Genomic DNA, 19,553 nt, shown 5'->3' on the forward strand with positions numbered 1-19,553 from the left:
TAGGTAGCATTTTTTATTTCACAATGTTAGAGACTTCTTAATAACATATTGCTTAAAATGTGAGTTGGGGAAGAGGAGGAAGGGTTACTGATACAGAGCAAATCTTATGCATTTGCCCTGTATCATAGGGTATAAAAGAGGGGATATACTCACTGGTTTTAAAAATCACTTAGAAAAATAGACTCCTGTTTGAACAAAATAATGACATTTGGGAATTGCTACTTGGTATGATACAGTTTATAAAAGTAACAAGAACTCAAAGAAGCGGGGAGATCAGTGCTGTTTGCAATGATCAAGCAATACTGGCAGTGGGATTTTGAGAGCCTGGAATGCTTAAGATTATGGGTAGGAAGATGGATATGAGTCAGAAACAAATAATTAGAAAGTGTATAGAAAGTCTGAGGTTGCCAAATATTTATGAATTGATGGTTGATCCATTAAAAAACTAGCACAGTACTTGCCTACATTTTTTGAGATTTTATCTTTTCATCCCTTAGTATTGTTCCTTCTATAAAATACATACCTAATTCTAAATGTATCACAGACTAAATTATTGCAGTGATTCTGTCATCAGTATTACTGTTGTACTGCGTAGCCAAGATTTTAACTATCTCTGCAATCTAAATTCAAATAGTAGTTGGAGCGTAAGGTAGTTCATCAGACAAAAGCTCCAACTACTATTTGTATCCAACAATGTAGAAGAAGAGTGAAAGAAGATTCTCTCATTTTTTACAATTGAAAAGGAAGGGGGGAAATCCCGCCTAAGGGAGAAAAGGAAAAAAGACAAAATCTCAACATTTCTTTATGAAAACATAAAACTGCATGTAAGAATCACTACATAAAAACATCAGTTAGTTGCACTTACCTGCTGGGATGCCTGTTAGCATTTTGGTAGAGTTGGAATGGCAACATAGAAAAAACTCAGTATCTTTAGCTGGCCAAATAATTATTTGATATTGTTTATACATTAATATTAATTGTTTATTAATTGTTCTTTCACTTTTTATATCCTTATCACTTTACAACAAGGTTAATTTTTAACCTTCCTCTTGGCTAAGCACTTACCATTACACAATGGGCAACTCTTAATGTTACATATTCTCCAACTCTTAACAAAGCAGAAATGCAAGAAAATACGAACTGAATGAATATTAAGGACTATTGATTTGAATATTTTAAAAGAATGTTGTTTCCAGATTTATTTAGAAAGTTCAAAGTAAGGATGCAGATAAAAATATTAATATTTACATAATAAACAGATTTAGAGATTTTATCTGTTCAATAAATCTTTATTTAGGACTTACTATTTAAAAGATGTTTTGACTATATAAAAATGAGTTAGATACTCATCCTATTAAAAGAAACTGAATAGAAAGAAGACATACCCCCAGAAATCATAATGGATAGAGAATTAGACCTCTTAAAGGTGGAAAAGAGAACTTTTGACTAGGAAAAGTAGAAAAGGCTTCGCAGAGGGTGGTAGTTGAACTGCACTTTAAAGAATTAGTGATAATTGGACGAGCATGGAAAGATGAAGAAGGACTTTGCAAATGATAGGAAATATCATAATCAAAACTCAGAAGCAAGAAGGTACAGGTCTTGTACCAGTAACAACACACAAGTCAGTTTATCAAGCTGAATATAGCCTTACAGTGCACAGTCTTAGTTAAAATATAGCTACTTGTTTTACACCGTCTTGAACTACTTTTAAATTATTACATCAATCAGCACAGCAAATATTTTCCAATTCTCCATTTTTAGAAGTACTTCACATATATCTTATTTGCCATTTTTTTCTTCTTAATTTTTCAAAATTCAAAAGTTAAACTTATGTATTTGTCTTCACATTCTCATTTATCTGTAAGGGGTTCAGTACCAAAATTCAGTATTTTTATTTCTACATTTAAAAAAAAAAAAAAGTTCAGGATCGATCTGGATTAATAGCGGTTCATGACTTTAAAGAAAAGAAAATAGTATCCAAACATTAACATGACAGAACAATTGAGAGACATGAGAATATCCTTTTAAAAAACTGCTTGGGAGATATGATAGCCATCTTTACGTGTCTGAAAGATTTGAAAGATTGTTTTTGGAAGGAAGGATTGATCATGTATATTTAAGAGTAGTGCTTCTCCAACTGTAGTGTGACTGTGAATCACCTGGGATTTGTTAATGCTGACCCTGATTCAGCAAGCTTGAACTGAAGATTTTACATTTCTAACAGGTTTCTAGCTGATGATGAGACTGACTGGTCTAATAACCTCATTTTGAATAGCAAGGCCAACATATGAAATAAGAATAATGGCAAGAAATTAGAGGAAGGCACTATCAGCTCAGATTTTAAAAAGTTACCGTCATTTCAAGCTGTCCAATATAAAAATGTTCTGCCTTTTGAAAAAGTAGATTTCTCTTTATCTTAACTATTTGAAGAGAGTAAATAACTATCAGTGGTATCAAAGAGGGAATTATTAAATGGAATATGTTTGATTAGATGACAAGTTAGGTCTCTTCTACTTAAAATTCAATAATTCTCTACTTGAACAAGAATACTTAAAGATAACTTTTGTACATTTGCAACCTGAACTATCTTTTCACAGGAAATGTAATCATTAATGTCTCTAAGTTGTTTTTATATTTTTTAATTTAAAAAAAGAAAATTTAAGATATTCAGAGAAGTTAATCTTAGTATTTATATAAAATGAAAGAAGAATTCAGTTATCTATACAGTAGTTCATATAATGCTATCTCATGAGAATCCACACATTACCAAGGTTGGTTGGATGGTTTTTGTACAAAATGTTAGTTTGATAGAAATTAAATTACAGATAGTTATAAAATTTGCAATAAAGTCAAATATGTTGTTCTTAAGAGCATAATTTGAAAATACAGTAAAACTCTTTAAAAAAAAAAAAACTTCAAGGGACTCAAAGAAAGAGGTGAATTTACAATACAGATTTGTTCTGATAATTAAAACAATGCTGAGGGATACCATAGGTGGTTTCCTTATCTACCTTTAGTAAATTTAAGTCAACACCTGATCCCAATTTTAAAATAGTTTTCCCAAACACAGTAAAAATGTATTCCAGGTAATAAAAGGAATAATGGCACACATAGACAGTCAATAAATATTCACTGGATCTAAGTAAAGTTATGTAGTCAGTGATTCTCAAGCAAGGATGAGGGTTTCCTTTCCTAGGGGGAAAAATGTATCAGAATTTCTAAGAAGAAAGGAATTGTTTTCTCAAATACTACCATCTTCCAGAGATTCTTGTGTGTCTTCTCCTTAGATAGAAAATAGAGTTTGAGGGTATTGACTACTTCCTTTTCTGACTGAGTCTTGCTGAAGCAGAGGAAATGTAATGAACCACTGAAAAGGTTTTATGTAAATTAAAGTTGTAAAGCCAGTTTCAAATTGTATTCTGCTACTGGTTAAAGAAAGTAAAGCATAGACTATAACCTTGGAACTATATGGATAAAAACTTAGAGAATCCATTGGATTTCGTTTAAGTAGAACTCTAGTGAGCCATACATTGTAAAGATTTTTAGGGAAGGTGAATGAAACAGAATAACCACTCCAAAAACAGATTTCTCCAGCTGGATACATGGTCAACATTCACTGTCGATCTTGGCTAAATTTCTACTGTAAACCAAAGATATAAAAAGGGATATATGTGTACTCCTTTACCCACTTTTTCTTTCCTAGCAGCAGCAGTCCAATAGAGTAATTTGTAAACATAAAAATAACATTAAAGCATGAGGGAATTTGGATATAAAACTGTAAGAAAATAATGTCTCACATTTGTCATATACTGAAAGTATTAAACAGGACCCTTCCATATGTTTCTTAGCAGTTTGCTTTCAGTCTTAAGTGCTGTTTCCTCAGGGTTTCATACAAATTTGACCTCTCAATCCCAGATCAATTGATTTCCTAGGAGTCATTTGTATGTAATAGCAGGTGCCCCAGTATAAATAATGGGTGGATAGAAGTATAATATCTACATCAGAAGGCCTTGTTCTACTCTGTGCTCTCAGACCAACTGCAGTGTTCTACTAGAGGCCACGACTAGAGAGGGATGCAGATAAATCGAATATTTTCAGAGAGAAGTGTCCAGCAAGGAGAATCCAAATGAACCAAAGCATAAGACAAAAGAATTTAAAGGTAGAAAAGGACACATATTCACACTCAGGGAACAGATTGAAGGTACAGCTCTACCACCTGCACTTTTTGACAATAGGCAAATAATTTCACCTCTCTGAAATTTGTTATCATTTGTGAAATGGAGATCCAATACTTCTCGAATCTTACATGATTGTTGTGAAAATTAAATGCAGTTGAATACGTGAGCATATTAAATACAATAGGATATGTAAAATTCCATTTATCTCTTCATGGACACCTCCTGACATCATCAAACTGCCTGGCCTAATCTGATCCCAAAAGCCCCATTCCCTTTTCAGAATAAGTTGACATCCCCTGTGTAGTATATCAAGAAATCCTGGCTGGGCACAGTGGCTTGCGTCTGTAACCCCAGCCCTTTGGGAAGCGGAGGCGGGCGGATCACCCAAGGTCAGGAGTTGGAGACCAGCCTGGCCAATATGGAGAAACCCTGTCTCTACTAAAAATACAAAAATTAGCTGGGCGTGGTGATGGGAGCCTGTAATCCCAGCTACTTGGAAGGCTGGTTGACACAGGAGAGTCGCTTGAACCCAGGAGGCAGAGGTTGCAGTGAGCCGAGATCCCATCACCACACTCCAGACTTCAGCCTGGGCAACAGTGCGAGACTTGGTCTTAAAAAAAAAAAAAGAAAAAAAAAAAAACCTTTGTGAAAGGAAATTTGTAAAGATTTTATTTTGCAAATCTAAAATAAGGATCCACATTTATATTTTGATATGTACATAGAATTGTGTCTCAGTCCAGAATTGCTTTTTAGAAAGGCAGGGAAGCATTTTTATTATAAGGAAGTTTGGTTATCTACCTCCTTAATCTGTTTCTCTGATAATAGCAAAGTATAAGCATAACAATATCATTATTTTTTAATAATAATTTTAAAACTTGTGGTCATTTAGAGATAGGATGGTTAGAATTTTTTCTCTCGAACTATCTGGGGAAAATAAGGAAATTAATATAATAAACATGATAGCAAGGTCAGTCTTTAACTTGTTTAAGAATAAATGCTTTTCAGTCACTTTAGAAGCATCTACTGAGACAAAAACAAGTGAAGTATAAATTAGAAATTGCATTTATTCATAAAAGGATAATGACTGTTAGACTAGTTCAGACTGATATTTCTTTGAAAAATCATAAAGAGGCTATTCACTATGTTGGTCTCTTGAACCATTATTGTGAAGTATGTTTTATGTCCTATAGTTTGTATGTAACAATAAATTTGTGATATTTATGTTCTAAGATCTTAGAAAACACCTTAAGATCTTTGCATCTTCTATAGTTTTATATTTATATTTAGTTACTTGTATGAAAGCACATAACCAACTTGTTTAAAACACTGTATTGCTTCAAAGTAACTTTTGCTTTTTGCTGTCTTTTGCAAACTTACTTGTACTTCAGATAATTTTTTTTTCCTTTGAAAAGCCTTGCAGTGAGAGAATTTCTTTGTTTGGATGATCCACCGGGTCCATTTGATAGCCTAGAAGAAAGCAGGGTAAGTGCTGTATTATATAGCACATGAAAAGAGGAACAAATAATACAGTACAATAACTGCATTGTTTCTTGAATGGAATAGCAAACAGCAAAATGTTATAATTTCAGGCTATGGTAGTTTTGCACAGAAAGCTTTCAATGTTTGAGTCAAAGGTTTCTTTCATTGAAATACATAGACTTAGTTCAAGGAAAAAGTAAAAATTCATACATGTCATATAGTCAATAAAGCTCTAAAATTAAATCCCCCTTTATTTATTTTTACTGTTTCAAAATAAAATGATTTGGGGAACCTTTTTATATTTAATAATACTATGTGCAAACTGAGTTTTCTTCCATTTGAGTGTCAAAATAAGGAACCTACAGCTAAAATCAAATTTAAAACTTCAGGGCTGGGAGTGATTGTCTTGTTATCGGTTTAGCTCATGCCTAATGCTTCTCAAATTACATTAATTGACGTGTTAAAGTGTCCTATTTCTTGAAGCAGTAGCCTAGATTCACAAAACAGATTTGGTAATAGTAGATTACCTAGGATTTTGTGCAAGTTTTTTCCCCAAATGTTTAATGGTATTTAAATGGAACAGATTTAATTGGTAGGTTTGTGATGTTTTTCATTCAAGCTGAGTCAGTTCTTTGTGTTAGATTGAATGCTATGGCCTTTTTTAAAACAGCTTTATTGGAGTAAGATTTTCATCTATAGTATTCACTAATTTGTTGTTTGCTATTCTACTGAAAAGGTACAATTTAATACTTTTTAGTAAATTTATAGAGCAGTTAACACCATCATCACTGTAACCCAATTTTAGAATATTTTCATCACCTCAAAAAGAATTCCTATAAGCCATTTTGCAATCAGTCTGCAGTTCCAGCCCAAGGCAACCACTGATCTGCTTTCATTCTCTACATTTGCCCTTTCTGGATATTTCATATAAATAAAATCATACAATGTGTGTTTGTATATGTGTATTAGTTTACCATATACATAACTTTTATATATACAGTCTGCCTTATATATAGTATTATAATGTTTTACACCTGATTTATTTCACTTAGCATGCTTTTTAGGGTATTCCATGTTATCCTCTATAATTACTTCATTACTAAATGATTTTTCATTGTTTGCATATACCAGATTTTGTTTATCCAGTCACCCGTTGAGGGATACTTAGATTGTTTCCAGTTTTGTGATATCAGTAATGCTATGAACAATTTCATATAATGTTCTGTATGAACATATGTTTTTATTTCTCATGGACTGAGAAATTCTACTTCCCTGAGAGTAGAAGTGTTTGATCATGTAACAAGTTTAACTTTTTAAAGAAACCAATAAAGTTTTTGAAAGTTCCTGTATTACATTCTCACTTGTACTGTACGAGAGTTCCAGTTTTTCTATGTCCTCACAAACATTTGATATTATCTGTCTTTTGGATTATAGCCATTCTCTTTGATAGGTATTGATATTTCATTATAGCTTTAATTTTCATGTTTCTAATGATTTTTTGATATTGATCATCATGTCACATGCTTTTTAGCCATTCATGTTTTCTTCAATGAAATGTCTGTTCACGTCTTGCCCATTTTTTTAAAACTTGAACTGTTTATCTTATTCAGTTATAAAATCTTTACTTTAGATATTAATCCTTTATCAGAGATACAATTGGTAGATATTTTCTTCCAGTCTGTAGGTGTCTTTTCATCCTCTTAATGGCATTCTTTGAAGTGCAAAAGTTTTTAATTTTAATGAAGTTTATTTTATCACTTTTTAAAATGGCTTATGCTTTTACTATTGTATTATAAAAACTCTTTGCCTAACCCAACATTACAAATATTTTCTCATATTTTTTTAATTTTATATTTTAGCTCTTACAGTTAGGTTTATGGTCTGTTTTGGGTTAATTTTTTTATAAGGTGTTAAGTAAGGGACTTAAGTTCCTATATGTATCTTAATTTTTTTTTAGTTCCTTTTGTTTAATCATGTTGACACTTCTGTCAGAAATCAAATGACCATGAAAAGAAGGGTTTGTTTCTAGACTCTTAGTTCTATCTATTGATCTTTTTTCCTATCCCTGTGCCAGTATGATACTGTCTTGTTTACTGCAACTGTATTTTCGTTACTGTTTGCATAGCATATCTTTTCCCATTCTTTTACTTTCAGTCTGTTTGTATCTTTCAACTCGAGATCCATCCCTTCTACATAGCGTGTAATTGGGTCTTGATCTTTTATTCTTTCTGACATCTGTCTTTTACATCTGCCATTTTGCAATTTGTTTTCTGTTTCTCTGTCTCCATCCTGTTCCTCCTTTTTTCTTGTGTAAAATAATTTTTAGTATGCCATTTTGATTCTTCTATAGAATTTTTTACTTTTTCTTATTTTTCAGTGACTGCTCAAGGTATTATATTTCAGTGAAATATAAACTTGGCTCCAATATATCTCCATTTCCTCCCTCTTTCTTTGTGTTGCTATTGTTATCTAGTTTACGTATATCTTATAAACCTAACAATACAGTGCAATAATTATTTCTTTATACAATCTTTTTGCTTTAAAGAACTTAAGAAATGGGAAAATATATTTCATAGATTATTTTATTTAATCCACATGTTTACTATTTCTGGCCCTCTTCATTTGTTCCTGTAGGTTGATGTGATCATCTGGTATCACTTCCTTTCAGTCTCATAATCTTCCTTTAGTTTTTCTTGTAAGACAGGTCTGCTAGCAACAAATTCCCAGTCTTTGTTTATCTGGAAATGATCATTTTTGAAAGACAGTTTTACTGACAGATTTTTTTCTTCCAGCACTTTGAATGTGTCATTCCACTGCCTTCTGGTCTCTATTATTTCTGAGAAAAAAAAAAATCAACCTTTAATTATATTGTTTCCATGTGCATGATGAGCCGTTTTGCCCTTGCTGCTTTCAAGATATTCTGTTTGTTTGACTTTCAGCAGTTTGATTATGATGTATTGGGATGTGGATCTCTTTCTGTTTCTCATACTTTGGCTTCATTGAGCTTTTTGGACTTGGCAGATTAATGTTTTTTATCAAACTTTGGAATTTGTTAGCCATTATTTCTTCAAATACTTTTTCACTCCCTTTTTCTCTCCCTTCTCCTTCTAGGACTCTCATTACTTGTATATTTGTACACCCTATGTTGTGCAAAATGTCTCTGAAGTGGTGTTCATTTTTCTCCAATTGCTTTTTTCTCTGATCTTCAGATTGGAAAATTTTTATTGATCTTCAGATTCACAGATTTATTTTTTGGTCATATTAAATCTCCTGTTGAGCCCCTCTTGTTAGTTTTTCAGTTACTGTGCTTTTCAACTCCAGAATTCTCAATTGCTTATTTTTTAACTGTTCTTTCTGTTTATTGAGATTTTTCTATTTGTTGAGTCATTATTATCTTTATCATTAATTCAATTTTTTCTAGTGTATTTCCTGTATATAATGGTTGCAATAAAAATCACTGCCTGATATGCCTAACATTTGGGACCATTTAGAGATAGCTTCAACTGACTACCTTTTTTCCTGAGTATGCTTAGATTGACCTTGTTTCTTTGAGTGTTTTATACATTTTTTTTGAATACAAGATGTTTTCGGTGATATACTCTAGTAACTCTTGACTCTGATTTCTGTCTCTTATAGTGGTTGTTATTATTTTGTCTGTCTGTTTAGTAACTTGACTGGACTAAATCTGTGAAATTTGTCTCCTCAGCAATGTATGGTCACTGTTGTCTTTTCTCAGTGTTTTTTTCCTCATTTTATTTTTAAGCCTGGCTTTCTTGTGTTTCTGCATAGCTTAATGTTCAGTCAACAGTTGGTCATAAATTTTGCTTATACACCTTGAACTAGTAAGATTTTTACACTCTGGTAATGGATCTGTATATAGTCTAAGGAGTGCATTTAAGGTTTAAGGTCATTTTCAGATATGCCATAGATTCTAGTTTCTGCTGAATCCTCTCCCATCTCCTATTCTATACACGTATATGGGCTCTGTTGTCCTAGGATATGTGGTCCCAGGATCTGTGGAGAGCTTATCAAGGCCCCATAGATATATCATTTTCCAGAACTCCCTGTTAAATCCTGGCTAGATCATTGCTTCTAGGTTTCATTCAGCCTTTTGGCTACCATTTTGTCACTTCAATTCAGAATCTGTTTAGAAAATTGACTTATATTTTAAGTGAACTTTGGGCTAACGAAGCTAAGTGTTTATCACTCCTTTCCAGCTCAAGGATTCCAGGATTTTTATTCCTTTAAAGTATAGTATTCTTTCTTCTTGCAAGACAGCCTTTAGTTCATTTTTAATTTTTAAATTAGCCCTTTTACAAAAATAATAATTTGAATATCTTTTTAGTGTTCTTAGTTCAAAATATATGCTAGTTAGTAAGTGTCAAGTATCATAATGGGCAGGGGAAGAGTGGAATCCTAACTGATTTGAGTTAGGATTTCTCATCCATGATACTGGCATTTAGAGCTGGATAACTTTTTGGTGGCCATGGCTAGGGCACAGCCTGACCTGTGCATTGAAAATATTTAGCAGCATCCTTGGCCTCTACATATTAGACACCAATAGCATACCCACTCATGACAAGTAAAAATGTCTCCAGACGTTACCAAGTGTCTTCTGAGTTTAAAATCACTCCTGGTGTAGAACCACTGATTTAAATAAATCATCAAGGCAATATTAAGTTTATATACCCAACAGAGTAATGTGGAATGTATCTCCTAGACTCTTTCTCTAAAATAAATGCATTTCCTACAGGTGTATTTGAAAATATGTGTTTGTTTGAACAGTGAATGAAAAAATTCTGTGCTTGCTCCTCTGCTTCAAAGTAAAATCTACAGTAACCTAATGAGATATATATCTCTTTTGTCTGCAGACTTACTTAAGCAGCCTCTCATTTTAAGAAAAATCCCAAAATGACTTATTAACCCACATTTCTTGGAGTGTAAAATTAAACTTATTCAAAGGATACTCAGTTCAGCAAATCTTTAACCTACTTTTCTCTGTTCTCTATTTAAAGTAGTCATTTCTACCCCTCATATACTTGTACTAAAAGAGGGAATTAAGGTTAGGGATATAAATTAGTCTACCTTTTTTTGGGAAAATTCAAATATATTACTTGTATGGAGATAATATAATTGGAAGAAATGAGGTCTTACTGTATTAGCATTAATGAATAGATTATAATTTTTAAAAATTATAATTTTTAATATTTTATATGAATTATAAGTACAAATAAAGCAGAATTCTTAAGCCATCTATCCTCTACCTAAATTTTAATCTTCAGTTATGCTACAGGTTAAGAACTTAATTTTCTTGTTCCTAAGTGTGAGAAACCCAGAAAGGCAGATTAAAAATGCAGTGAGAATTGTAATATGTAATTAAGCTGTTTTCTTAGAATCACTTGTTAGCAGATTTTCCAGTCCTAATGGAACTGTTTGATCTCTATCCCAGAAGGAAATTTATATCAATATAGCCTTCCAATGATTATTCTAAGGACAGTTTCCATTTCTATATACATCTTTCCTAAGATACCTCCCTCATAGGGATGGATGTTAATCTTGGAAGAAACCCAAGGACTTATATAAGGTACTTTCCTAGGAATACAATTGTTTCATTGTTAGATATTCTCCTCTTCAGCTTCACTGCATATGCTAAAGAGTGCATTGGTTATAGCAGTTTGTACTTTTACCAGCAATATATTTTCCTTTTGCTCTATATCACCACAAATACAATTTGTCAATCTTTTAATTTTTGTCAGTCTGATGGGTATAAAATAGTATCTTATTGTTATTTTAGCCTAATTTTCTTGATTACCAGCCAGCTCTGGCATCTTCCATAGTAGCTGTTTGAGACTTCTGTAAATTTCCTGCTCCACATTCTTTGTCACATTTTCTGTGGCTCCTGTTGTTCCCTACACACCAGCACATAAAAATATTTCTCCTAAATTTCCTCCTCATGAGTGTAAACTTTTGCTTTTCACACTTAGGTCTTTTTTTTTTTTAAGGGAATTAAATCATTTATTGATTACACCTAATAATGGATGATACACAAGCTTCATTCCCATCTATAATTTTATCTGGTACCGTTATTCAATTTAGATATATTGCATAGGATGTGCCAACAATCATTTTTATAACCAATAATTCCACGATTTTGCTTGGATAATCCCTTTTAATGGTGAACTTCAGGTCACAACAGTAACCATCAGTTTAACTACAACAAGGTTTCTGAAGACAATGACTTCTCCACCCAAGCAGGTTGTGTATAAATTCCAAATGGAACCTGTCATGACTCTGAAGGAAATCTAACTTCACACTGTTGGGGAAATTTACCAGGGTGGCTTCAGAGTAGACTAACCTTACACAGCACATTAAAAAAAAAGGACATTTATTCAGCGTTACAGTCAGACTATTACGTTTAGCAATCAACAGCCTGGATGCAAAATATATATATATATATACTTTAAAACCCTTTGTTGGAATGCTTTACACTTTCTACAGAACAGAAACTAAAATAACCTGTTATACAATTAGTAAGAAATACAGTCGTCCAGTTTTTTGCCCATGCACATGAGTATTTGTCTAAAACATGTCTTCTTTGTAGCAGCTAGGCCCTGCCACCACTGTGCTTGGCTGAGTTCACAAATTTGTTGCAACCTGCAGCTTCCCTGTTACTTCTCTGGCTCTCCTCTCCGACTGAGCTTTGTTTCCTAATTAAAATCTTCTGCCACTGCCATAGCTACTGCTGCTCCTGGAACCGCCATATCCACCTTGGTTTCATGGTTTGGCAAAGTATTGGCCTCCACCACCATAGGGGCCAGAACTTCTGCCTCCAAAGCCTCCTCTCTTCATGGGTCCAAAATTTGAAAACTGATTTTTATAACTGCCAAAATCATTGTAGCTTCCACTACCTCCAAAATTGCTTCCATCATTACCAAATCCATTATAGCCATCCCCACTGCCACCATATCCACCACCACCACAGCTGCCACCAAAGCCACCACGACTACTGAAGTTTCCTCTATGACCAAAGTTGTCATTCCCACCGAAACCACCTCCACGACCACCACCAAAGTTTCCAGAACCACTTCCACCTCTTTGGCTGGATGAAGCACTAGCTATCTCTTACTTTTACACGGCTTCCTAACTTCACAGTTGTGGCCATTCACAGTATAGTATTTCTGAATGACAATCTTATCCACGGAGTCATGGTTGTCAAAGGTTACAAAGACAAAGCCCCTTTTCTTGCCACTGCCTCGGTCAGTCATGATTTCAATCACTTCCATTTTTCCACACTGTTCAAAATAATCTCTTAGGTGATGTTCTTCATGTCTTTAATGCCACCAATAAATATCCTTTTCACAGTTAAGTAGGCACTTGGTCTTTGAGAATCTAACCTTGAGACAGCTCTCTTTGGTTCCACAACTCTTCCATCCACCTTCTGTGGCCTTGCATTCACGGCTGCATCCACCTCCCCCACAGTGGCATATGTGACAAACCCAAAGCCCCTGGAGCGCCTGGTGTTTGGGTCTCTTATTACCACACAGTACGTGAGGGTTCCCCATTGCTCAAAATGGCTCCTCAGACTCTCATCGGTTGTTTCAAAGCTCAACCCTCCAATGAAGAGCTTCCTCAGCTCTTCGGGCTCTTTAGGAGACTCTGACTTAGACATGACGGCAGGGAGAAGAGAGACTTTAATGATGCTGCTTCGGCAGCATCCACGGGCAGAAAGGAGCAAGCTGACCTCAGGTCTTTTAATTGATTTAACTTTTTCTGTATGGATGATCAGTGATCCCAACCTCATTTATTTAAAAGTTCATCCCTACCTCACTGATTAGTAATGGTTCTATTCTAAATAGTTCAGTGTGAACAGGTCTGTTTATGATCACTCAGTTCTTTTTTTTTTGAGACAGAGTCTCTCACTGTCACCGAGGCTGGAGTGCAGTGGCACCATCTTGGCTCACTGCAACCTCTGCCTCTCAGATTCCAGTGATTCTCCTGCCTCAGCCTCCTGAGTAGCTGCGATTACAGGCATGCACCACCACCCCCAGCTAATTTTTGTATTTTTAGTAGAGGGGGGGTTTTTTCATGTTGGCCAGGCTGGCCTTGAACTCCTGACCTCAGGTGATCTGCCTGCCTCAGCCTCCCAAAGTGCTGGGATTACAGGCATGAGCCACCATGCCTGGCCACTCAGTTCATTTTTAGTAGTCTCATCCCTCTGCTAGTACTATATTGTGTTAAGTACTATAATTAAATAATCCTATTAACTGGCAGAACAAGGGTGCCCTTATTCTTCCAAGTTGGTTATTCACTTTTCCATATGAATTTTAGAACAACTTCGTGAGTTCCATGAAAAAACCCTATTGCCATTTTGTTTGGAATTTTAATTCATTTATTAATTTTGAAGAGTATCTTTATGGTATTGAATCCTCTTATTAATAGATCTTTGCATATAGAAGGTTTTTTTTAAGTTCTTCAATAAAAGTTTACATTTTTTTCTTAAACTTCTAGGGAAAGTCATAGGATTTCTCATCACTTTTGTTGATGAAATAATTGGTATTTTTATTGCATTGTAAGCCATTGGTTTTATTATTGATTTTTATATATCTATTTTGTATGTCTCATTCTCTCATTAGTTTATAGATCTGTTTGGATTTTCCATATAGGTAATCATATCCCCTGCAATATTAACAATGTATTTTTTCCTAATACTTAATATCTTTCATTTCATTTTTCTGTATTATTTTGCTAGATAGGTTCTTTCAACGTTAATTGAAGCCATTATGGTGGACATCCTTTTCCTCTCATCCTAACTTTAATGAAAATGATCCTGTATTTTGCTGTTGGATATGGTGTTTTCTATTGGCTAGTGGTAGTTGTGAGTTATGTTGATTTGTTTATCATGTTTGTTGTTTTTAGATTAAAGAAGTTCTATTTCTAGTTAAGAGGTTGTAGGGGTGTGTGTGTGTGTGTGTGTATGCGTGTGTCTGTGTGAAAGCTTTCACTTGCATCTGTATAGATGATCATATGGGTTTTTTTTATTGGTGTAGTAAATTACATTCATAGATTTTCAGATGATAAAACATTTATGAGATTAACTCAAATTCAGCATTTTTTAAATTACTGGATTTGAATTGTAATGATTTTATTTAGAATTCTGGCATATATAATATTTGTTTCTGTTACTACCCTTTGTTGGATCTGGCATCAAAATTATACCAGTTTTATAAAATAAGGAATAGTCCCTCTTTTTCTGTTATCCAGAACTATTTGAATAACTGCGTATTGATTGTTCCCTAAATGTTTGTTAGAATTCACCTGTAAAACAATCTGGATTTGATATTTTCTTTAGTTTGTCTTATAGTAGACTTTTAACAACTGATTCTGTTTCTTTAATGTCTGTAGTGTATTCAGATTATTTGGGGGCGGGAGTTTCAGTTTTGAAAATTTGTATTTTTCTAGAAATTGACCATTTTGTTTAGATTTTAAAATACATTTTTTTCTTTTTTTTTTTTCTTTTTTGAGATGGAGTCTCGCTCTGTCGCCAGGCTGGAGTGCAGTGGCGCCATCTCTGCTCACTGCAAGCTCCGCCTCCCGGGTTCACGCCATTCTCCTGCCTCAGTCTCCTGAGTAGCTGGAACTACAGGCGCCAGCCACCAAGCCCAGCTAATTTTATTGTATTTTTTAGTAGAGACGGGGTTTCACTGTGTTAGCTGGGATGGTCTTGATCGCCTGACCTCGTGATCCGCCCACCTCAGCCTCCCAAAGTGCTGGGGTTACAGGCATGAGCCACCGTGAGACTGTTGTTCTTAGTAGTATCACATGACTTTTTAAAATCTCTTAAGCTATCTTTAGTTATATATCCACTTTCAATCTCACTATTGTTTCCACTGGTCTTTTTTCCTTGGGTTGGGTGTATTTTAATAGTCTTCTCAAAGAACCACTTTTTGCCTTTTTGATTCTCTTGATTAAATTCTTTTCCTCTCTCTTAATTCCTTTCTTATACTTGGTTTTAGTATGTTCTTTGACTTCTTGAATTGGATGCTTTCTCAGTTGTTTCTAGTATTATACAGTTCTTTTATATAACAGTCAAATTGCATCTCACAAGTCTTAATATTTTCATTATCATTCATATCTTATATTGTTCCTTCTAATATCTTGTTTGCTCCATAAATTTAGAATTCTCTTTAATTTTTCAAACATTTTTTTCATACATTATTGACTGTTTTTTAGTCTATTTACATTTTTTTCAGAGATTATGTTCTCTCTGACGCCAGTTCTTGGTTATTGTTGACAGTGTTCTGCAGTCTTTGGGATCTGCATATATGTGATAAATTTTCTAAGTTTTCCATGTGTGCTTCAAAAGAATATGTATTTCTTTCTTAATTGTTAGACTCTGAGTTCAATATATGTTCATCAGATCAAACTTACTAATTTGTATTGTTAAATTTTTTTAATCTTAACTCTTTTTTTGTTTAATCCATTAATTGCCAAGAGTTATGTCAAATTTACCCCTTATGGTGTGGATTTGTTCAATTTCTTGTAATTATGCATTTAAAATATTCCTGGTGAATTATTACTCTTATTATTAGATAGAGACTCTTTGTGCCTAACAATGTTTATCATCTTGAACTGCATTCTGTCAGATATTAAGAAAACTACAACTTTTGGTAGGGGAGAAAAGGCTAACATTTGTCTGTTGCCTGATAAGTATGTTTCTACTTTTGTATTTTAAATATGTCTGTTTTAAACATCATAGTTTTTTTAATACAATCTGAAAAATCTGTTAAGTTTTGAGTTTATTTTATATATGGTAATTACCAATATATTTGTATTTATTTCTATTATTTTGTGCTTTTTATTCTGCTTTATAAAATGCTTTTTTCCTTCTTTCTTTCCTTTCATGTTATTTAATGAGTTTTTCTCTTTGTTCTCTGCTCTTGATTTTTAAGTTCTGTAGTCATTGTCTTTTATTTAATGGTCATATGTTCTCATATTTTGGAAACAGATTGTTTACAGCCCTCCTCAAAGTTGGCCATCATTATCATTTCACACAGTGTTTCTTTTGATTTACCTGAGTGTTTGCCACTTTCATTCCTCACCATTCCTACTTTCATCTTTCTCTTTCCTTTGGGATTCAGTTAACTTCGTCTTAAAGTATGTAATTTAATAGTTCTTTCAGTGAATGTGTATTGGTAATGTTTAGATCTTTGATGTTCAAATGTCTTTTAATTTTGTTCTCATTCCTGAAGTGTGATTTAACTGAGTGTAGAATTCTACCTTGATAGTTATTTTTCTCAGTGCTTGAAAGTGTTTTCCACTGCCTTTGACATAGACTGTTTTATGACATCTATTCTCAGTCCCCTACTGTCCTACAATTTTATAGTAAACTGATTTGTCTTCCTGGTGTTTTAGAGATCTTCTATTTGATTTTGGTATTTGCAATTTCAGTATCCTGTATTTATGTATGTATTTGTTTTTATTTGTCTTCCTTGGGATACATTATTTTTCCCAAAATCCGTACGAGGCTTTTTAGATTAGATTCTTCAGGAGAGACTTTACCTTGCCCACCTAGAGACCAGATTGAAACAAACAGTCTTTCTTGATGTGTTCCTGTGTTGTTGAGTGACTTTTATTAATGTCTTTGCTCTTTAGGTTCTTTGCTTTATTCCTGAATCTACCATTTTTTGTCACTCACTTCCCAAAATGTACCTGACCCCTCATTTCTTGCACCATCCTGTTACTGCATCCCAAGTGTCAATATTACCAAAATGCTTTTACAGTAGTATGTCTACTGAGCTAATACAGATGGAATCAACCACAATTGATTTTTTTAAGTGTAATCATGTATGACTAGGCAAAAGTAGATTAAGGAGAATAAAAACTAAAACAGTAGTTGCTGATTATTTTTTATCCCAGTTCTACACTAAAGGGATATCACATACTCACTTCAGGCACACTAGCTTACTACTATAAATCTTAAGAAAAAGAACTTGTAGTTATGTCCCCCTGCTGGATGGGGCTAAGAAAGTTAACATACCAGTGACCTAAAAAGATGAGAGTAGAGAACAAATCATTTGGAGTTTCATACTTTATTTTGATTATCTGTGTTCTTTGACTCTTCAATAATGCCCTTGAGAAAGATACTGCATTTGTAATTAATTGTATTCTTCTTCTGCATGTGTTTAGTTTTGTTTGTTGTTTTTTTTAAGGCATTCTGTGAAACTTTAGAAGAGACTAACTACCGCTTACAGAAAGAACTACTTGAAAAACAAAAGGAGATGGAATCACTAAAGAAACTGCTCAGTGAGAAGCAACTTCATATAGATACTTTAGAGAACAGAATCAGGTGTGTTGTGATACTTGAATTTCTACTCTAACTAATTCAACCCTTAATACTTTGGGCTAAATGCCCTTTATATTTTAATATGATTTAGGAATTTTCTGATTCTGAAAGTTGTAGGCTTTTGGCATACTTCATTGGGAAAAGTATACTTTATTTAGCATAATTTAATTTTGCTAAATAAATTTTGAACATTGAAGGATGGGAAACATCAGGAAAATAAGCCGCTAACTGTTCAACAAGATAAACATTATTCATTTTAATCGTTGTTAAATCATTATTAAATAAATAATCACTATTAAATGGAATACCATTATTTTATTTAAGTGATATTTTAGTTTCTAGGCATTTATGCCAACTTTTCACATATGAAAGCTCTAGTTTGCCATCTCATCAGCATATCTTGAATTGATGCTAAAGTCATTTTAAATTAATCACAGCTACTAATTTCTCTGTTGACTTCCAGAGTGAGCTGTTTATTAGCTATGTGACTACATTAAGCCTTAACAGCTAAAGACTGCGATAGCTACATGTATTCACAACATTAAACATATGCCTGTTTTGTTCATAGAAAATAACCTGTTGCTATAACATACTTTTAGAACATTGTCTGTAGAACCTGAAGAATCACTGGATGTGTCAGAAACAGAAGGTGAACAGATCCTAAAGGTGAAGTCCTCTGCACTTGAGGTTGATCAGGATGTCCTGGATGAAGAATCTAGGTACATAATATTTCGTTTATGATAGCTTAATCCTTTGAATAATTGGAGGAAAGTGATTCTGATACTCTATAGAGTATTTTTTTATGAACTCAGTGTTACTGTATCACGAATCTACTAAGCAAGCAGAGAATGATTGGAGATATTTTAGGCTCTTCCTAAAAAAGTATCTTTGACATCAGGCTGTAAGTTTTCTCATTACTTACTTTAGAGCTGTGTCTGCATTAACTGGCCTCTGACTCGGGTAATTAATTAATTTTTAAAATATTGACAGATTACCTTAATCTCCCTCAATATCACCCTTTTTCCATTCAAAAAATAGGATACTATAATAGCAAACTACCCTTCCTACCTAATAGGAATGATGAAAAGGTAATGTATTTAAAAGCACATAGAGTTTTTATTGCATACAAATCCAAGGTAATTGTTAATAGTTTAGTGGTAATGGTCGACTGTAATTCTGAGAACAATTTTATGTTGATAAAGGTAATTACCAAGTAGATTTTTATTGGTAAATGGTAGTTTGGAGAGCTGAAAGTGTTTAAAACCTATCTCCAAGGGTCTTACCTGGCAATGACAACTTAAAAATATTAAATTTCTGATTGAATGTTTAAATACTCTTTTACATTAAATACTTTTACAGTAAATACGTAAATATTCTTTCTATAAGGTAGAAGATTTTTAAAGGTAATAGTGAAATGAAATAATAGCATGCATCCAATCCTGTCATTGACACGTTGCTTTTTTTTTTTTTTTTTTTTTTTTGCAGAGCTGATAATAAACCATGCTTAAGTTTTAGTGAACCTGAAAATGCTGTATCAGAGATAGAAGTAGCAG

At 33.4% G+C, this 19,553-nt stretch overlaps 1 protein-coding gene across 1 annotated transcript in view; it reads left to right on the top strand.

Annotated features, from left to right (window-relative positions):
* Positions 1-19,553, top strand: part of SNX16 (sorting nexin 16) — a 46,677-nt gene that overhangs the window by 19,738 nt on the left and 7,386 nt on the right. The window contains exons 5-8 of the mRNA XM_011989759.1: positions 5,591-5,660; positions 17,867-18,003; positions 18,600-18,719; positions 19,486-19,546. Coding sequence (XP_011845149.1) covers positions 5,591-5,660; positions 17,867-18,003; positions 18,600-18,719; positions 19,486-19,546 — 388 coding nt within the window. The remainder of the gene's footprint in view (positions 1-5,590; positions 5,661-17,866; positions 18,004-18,599; positions 18,720-19,485; positions 19,547-19,553) is intronic.

This window comes from Mandrillus leucophaeus, unplaced genomic scaffold, assembly GCF_000951045.1.
Source record: "Mandrillus leucophaeus isolate KB7577 unplaced genomic scaffold, Mleu.le_1.0 Scaffold361, whole genome shotgun sequence".
Lineage (NCBI taxonomy): Eukaryota > Metazoa > Chordata > Mammalia > Primates > Cercopithecidae > Mandrillus > Mandrillus leucophaeus.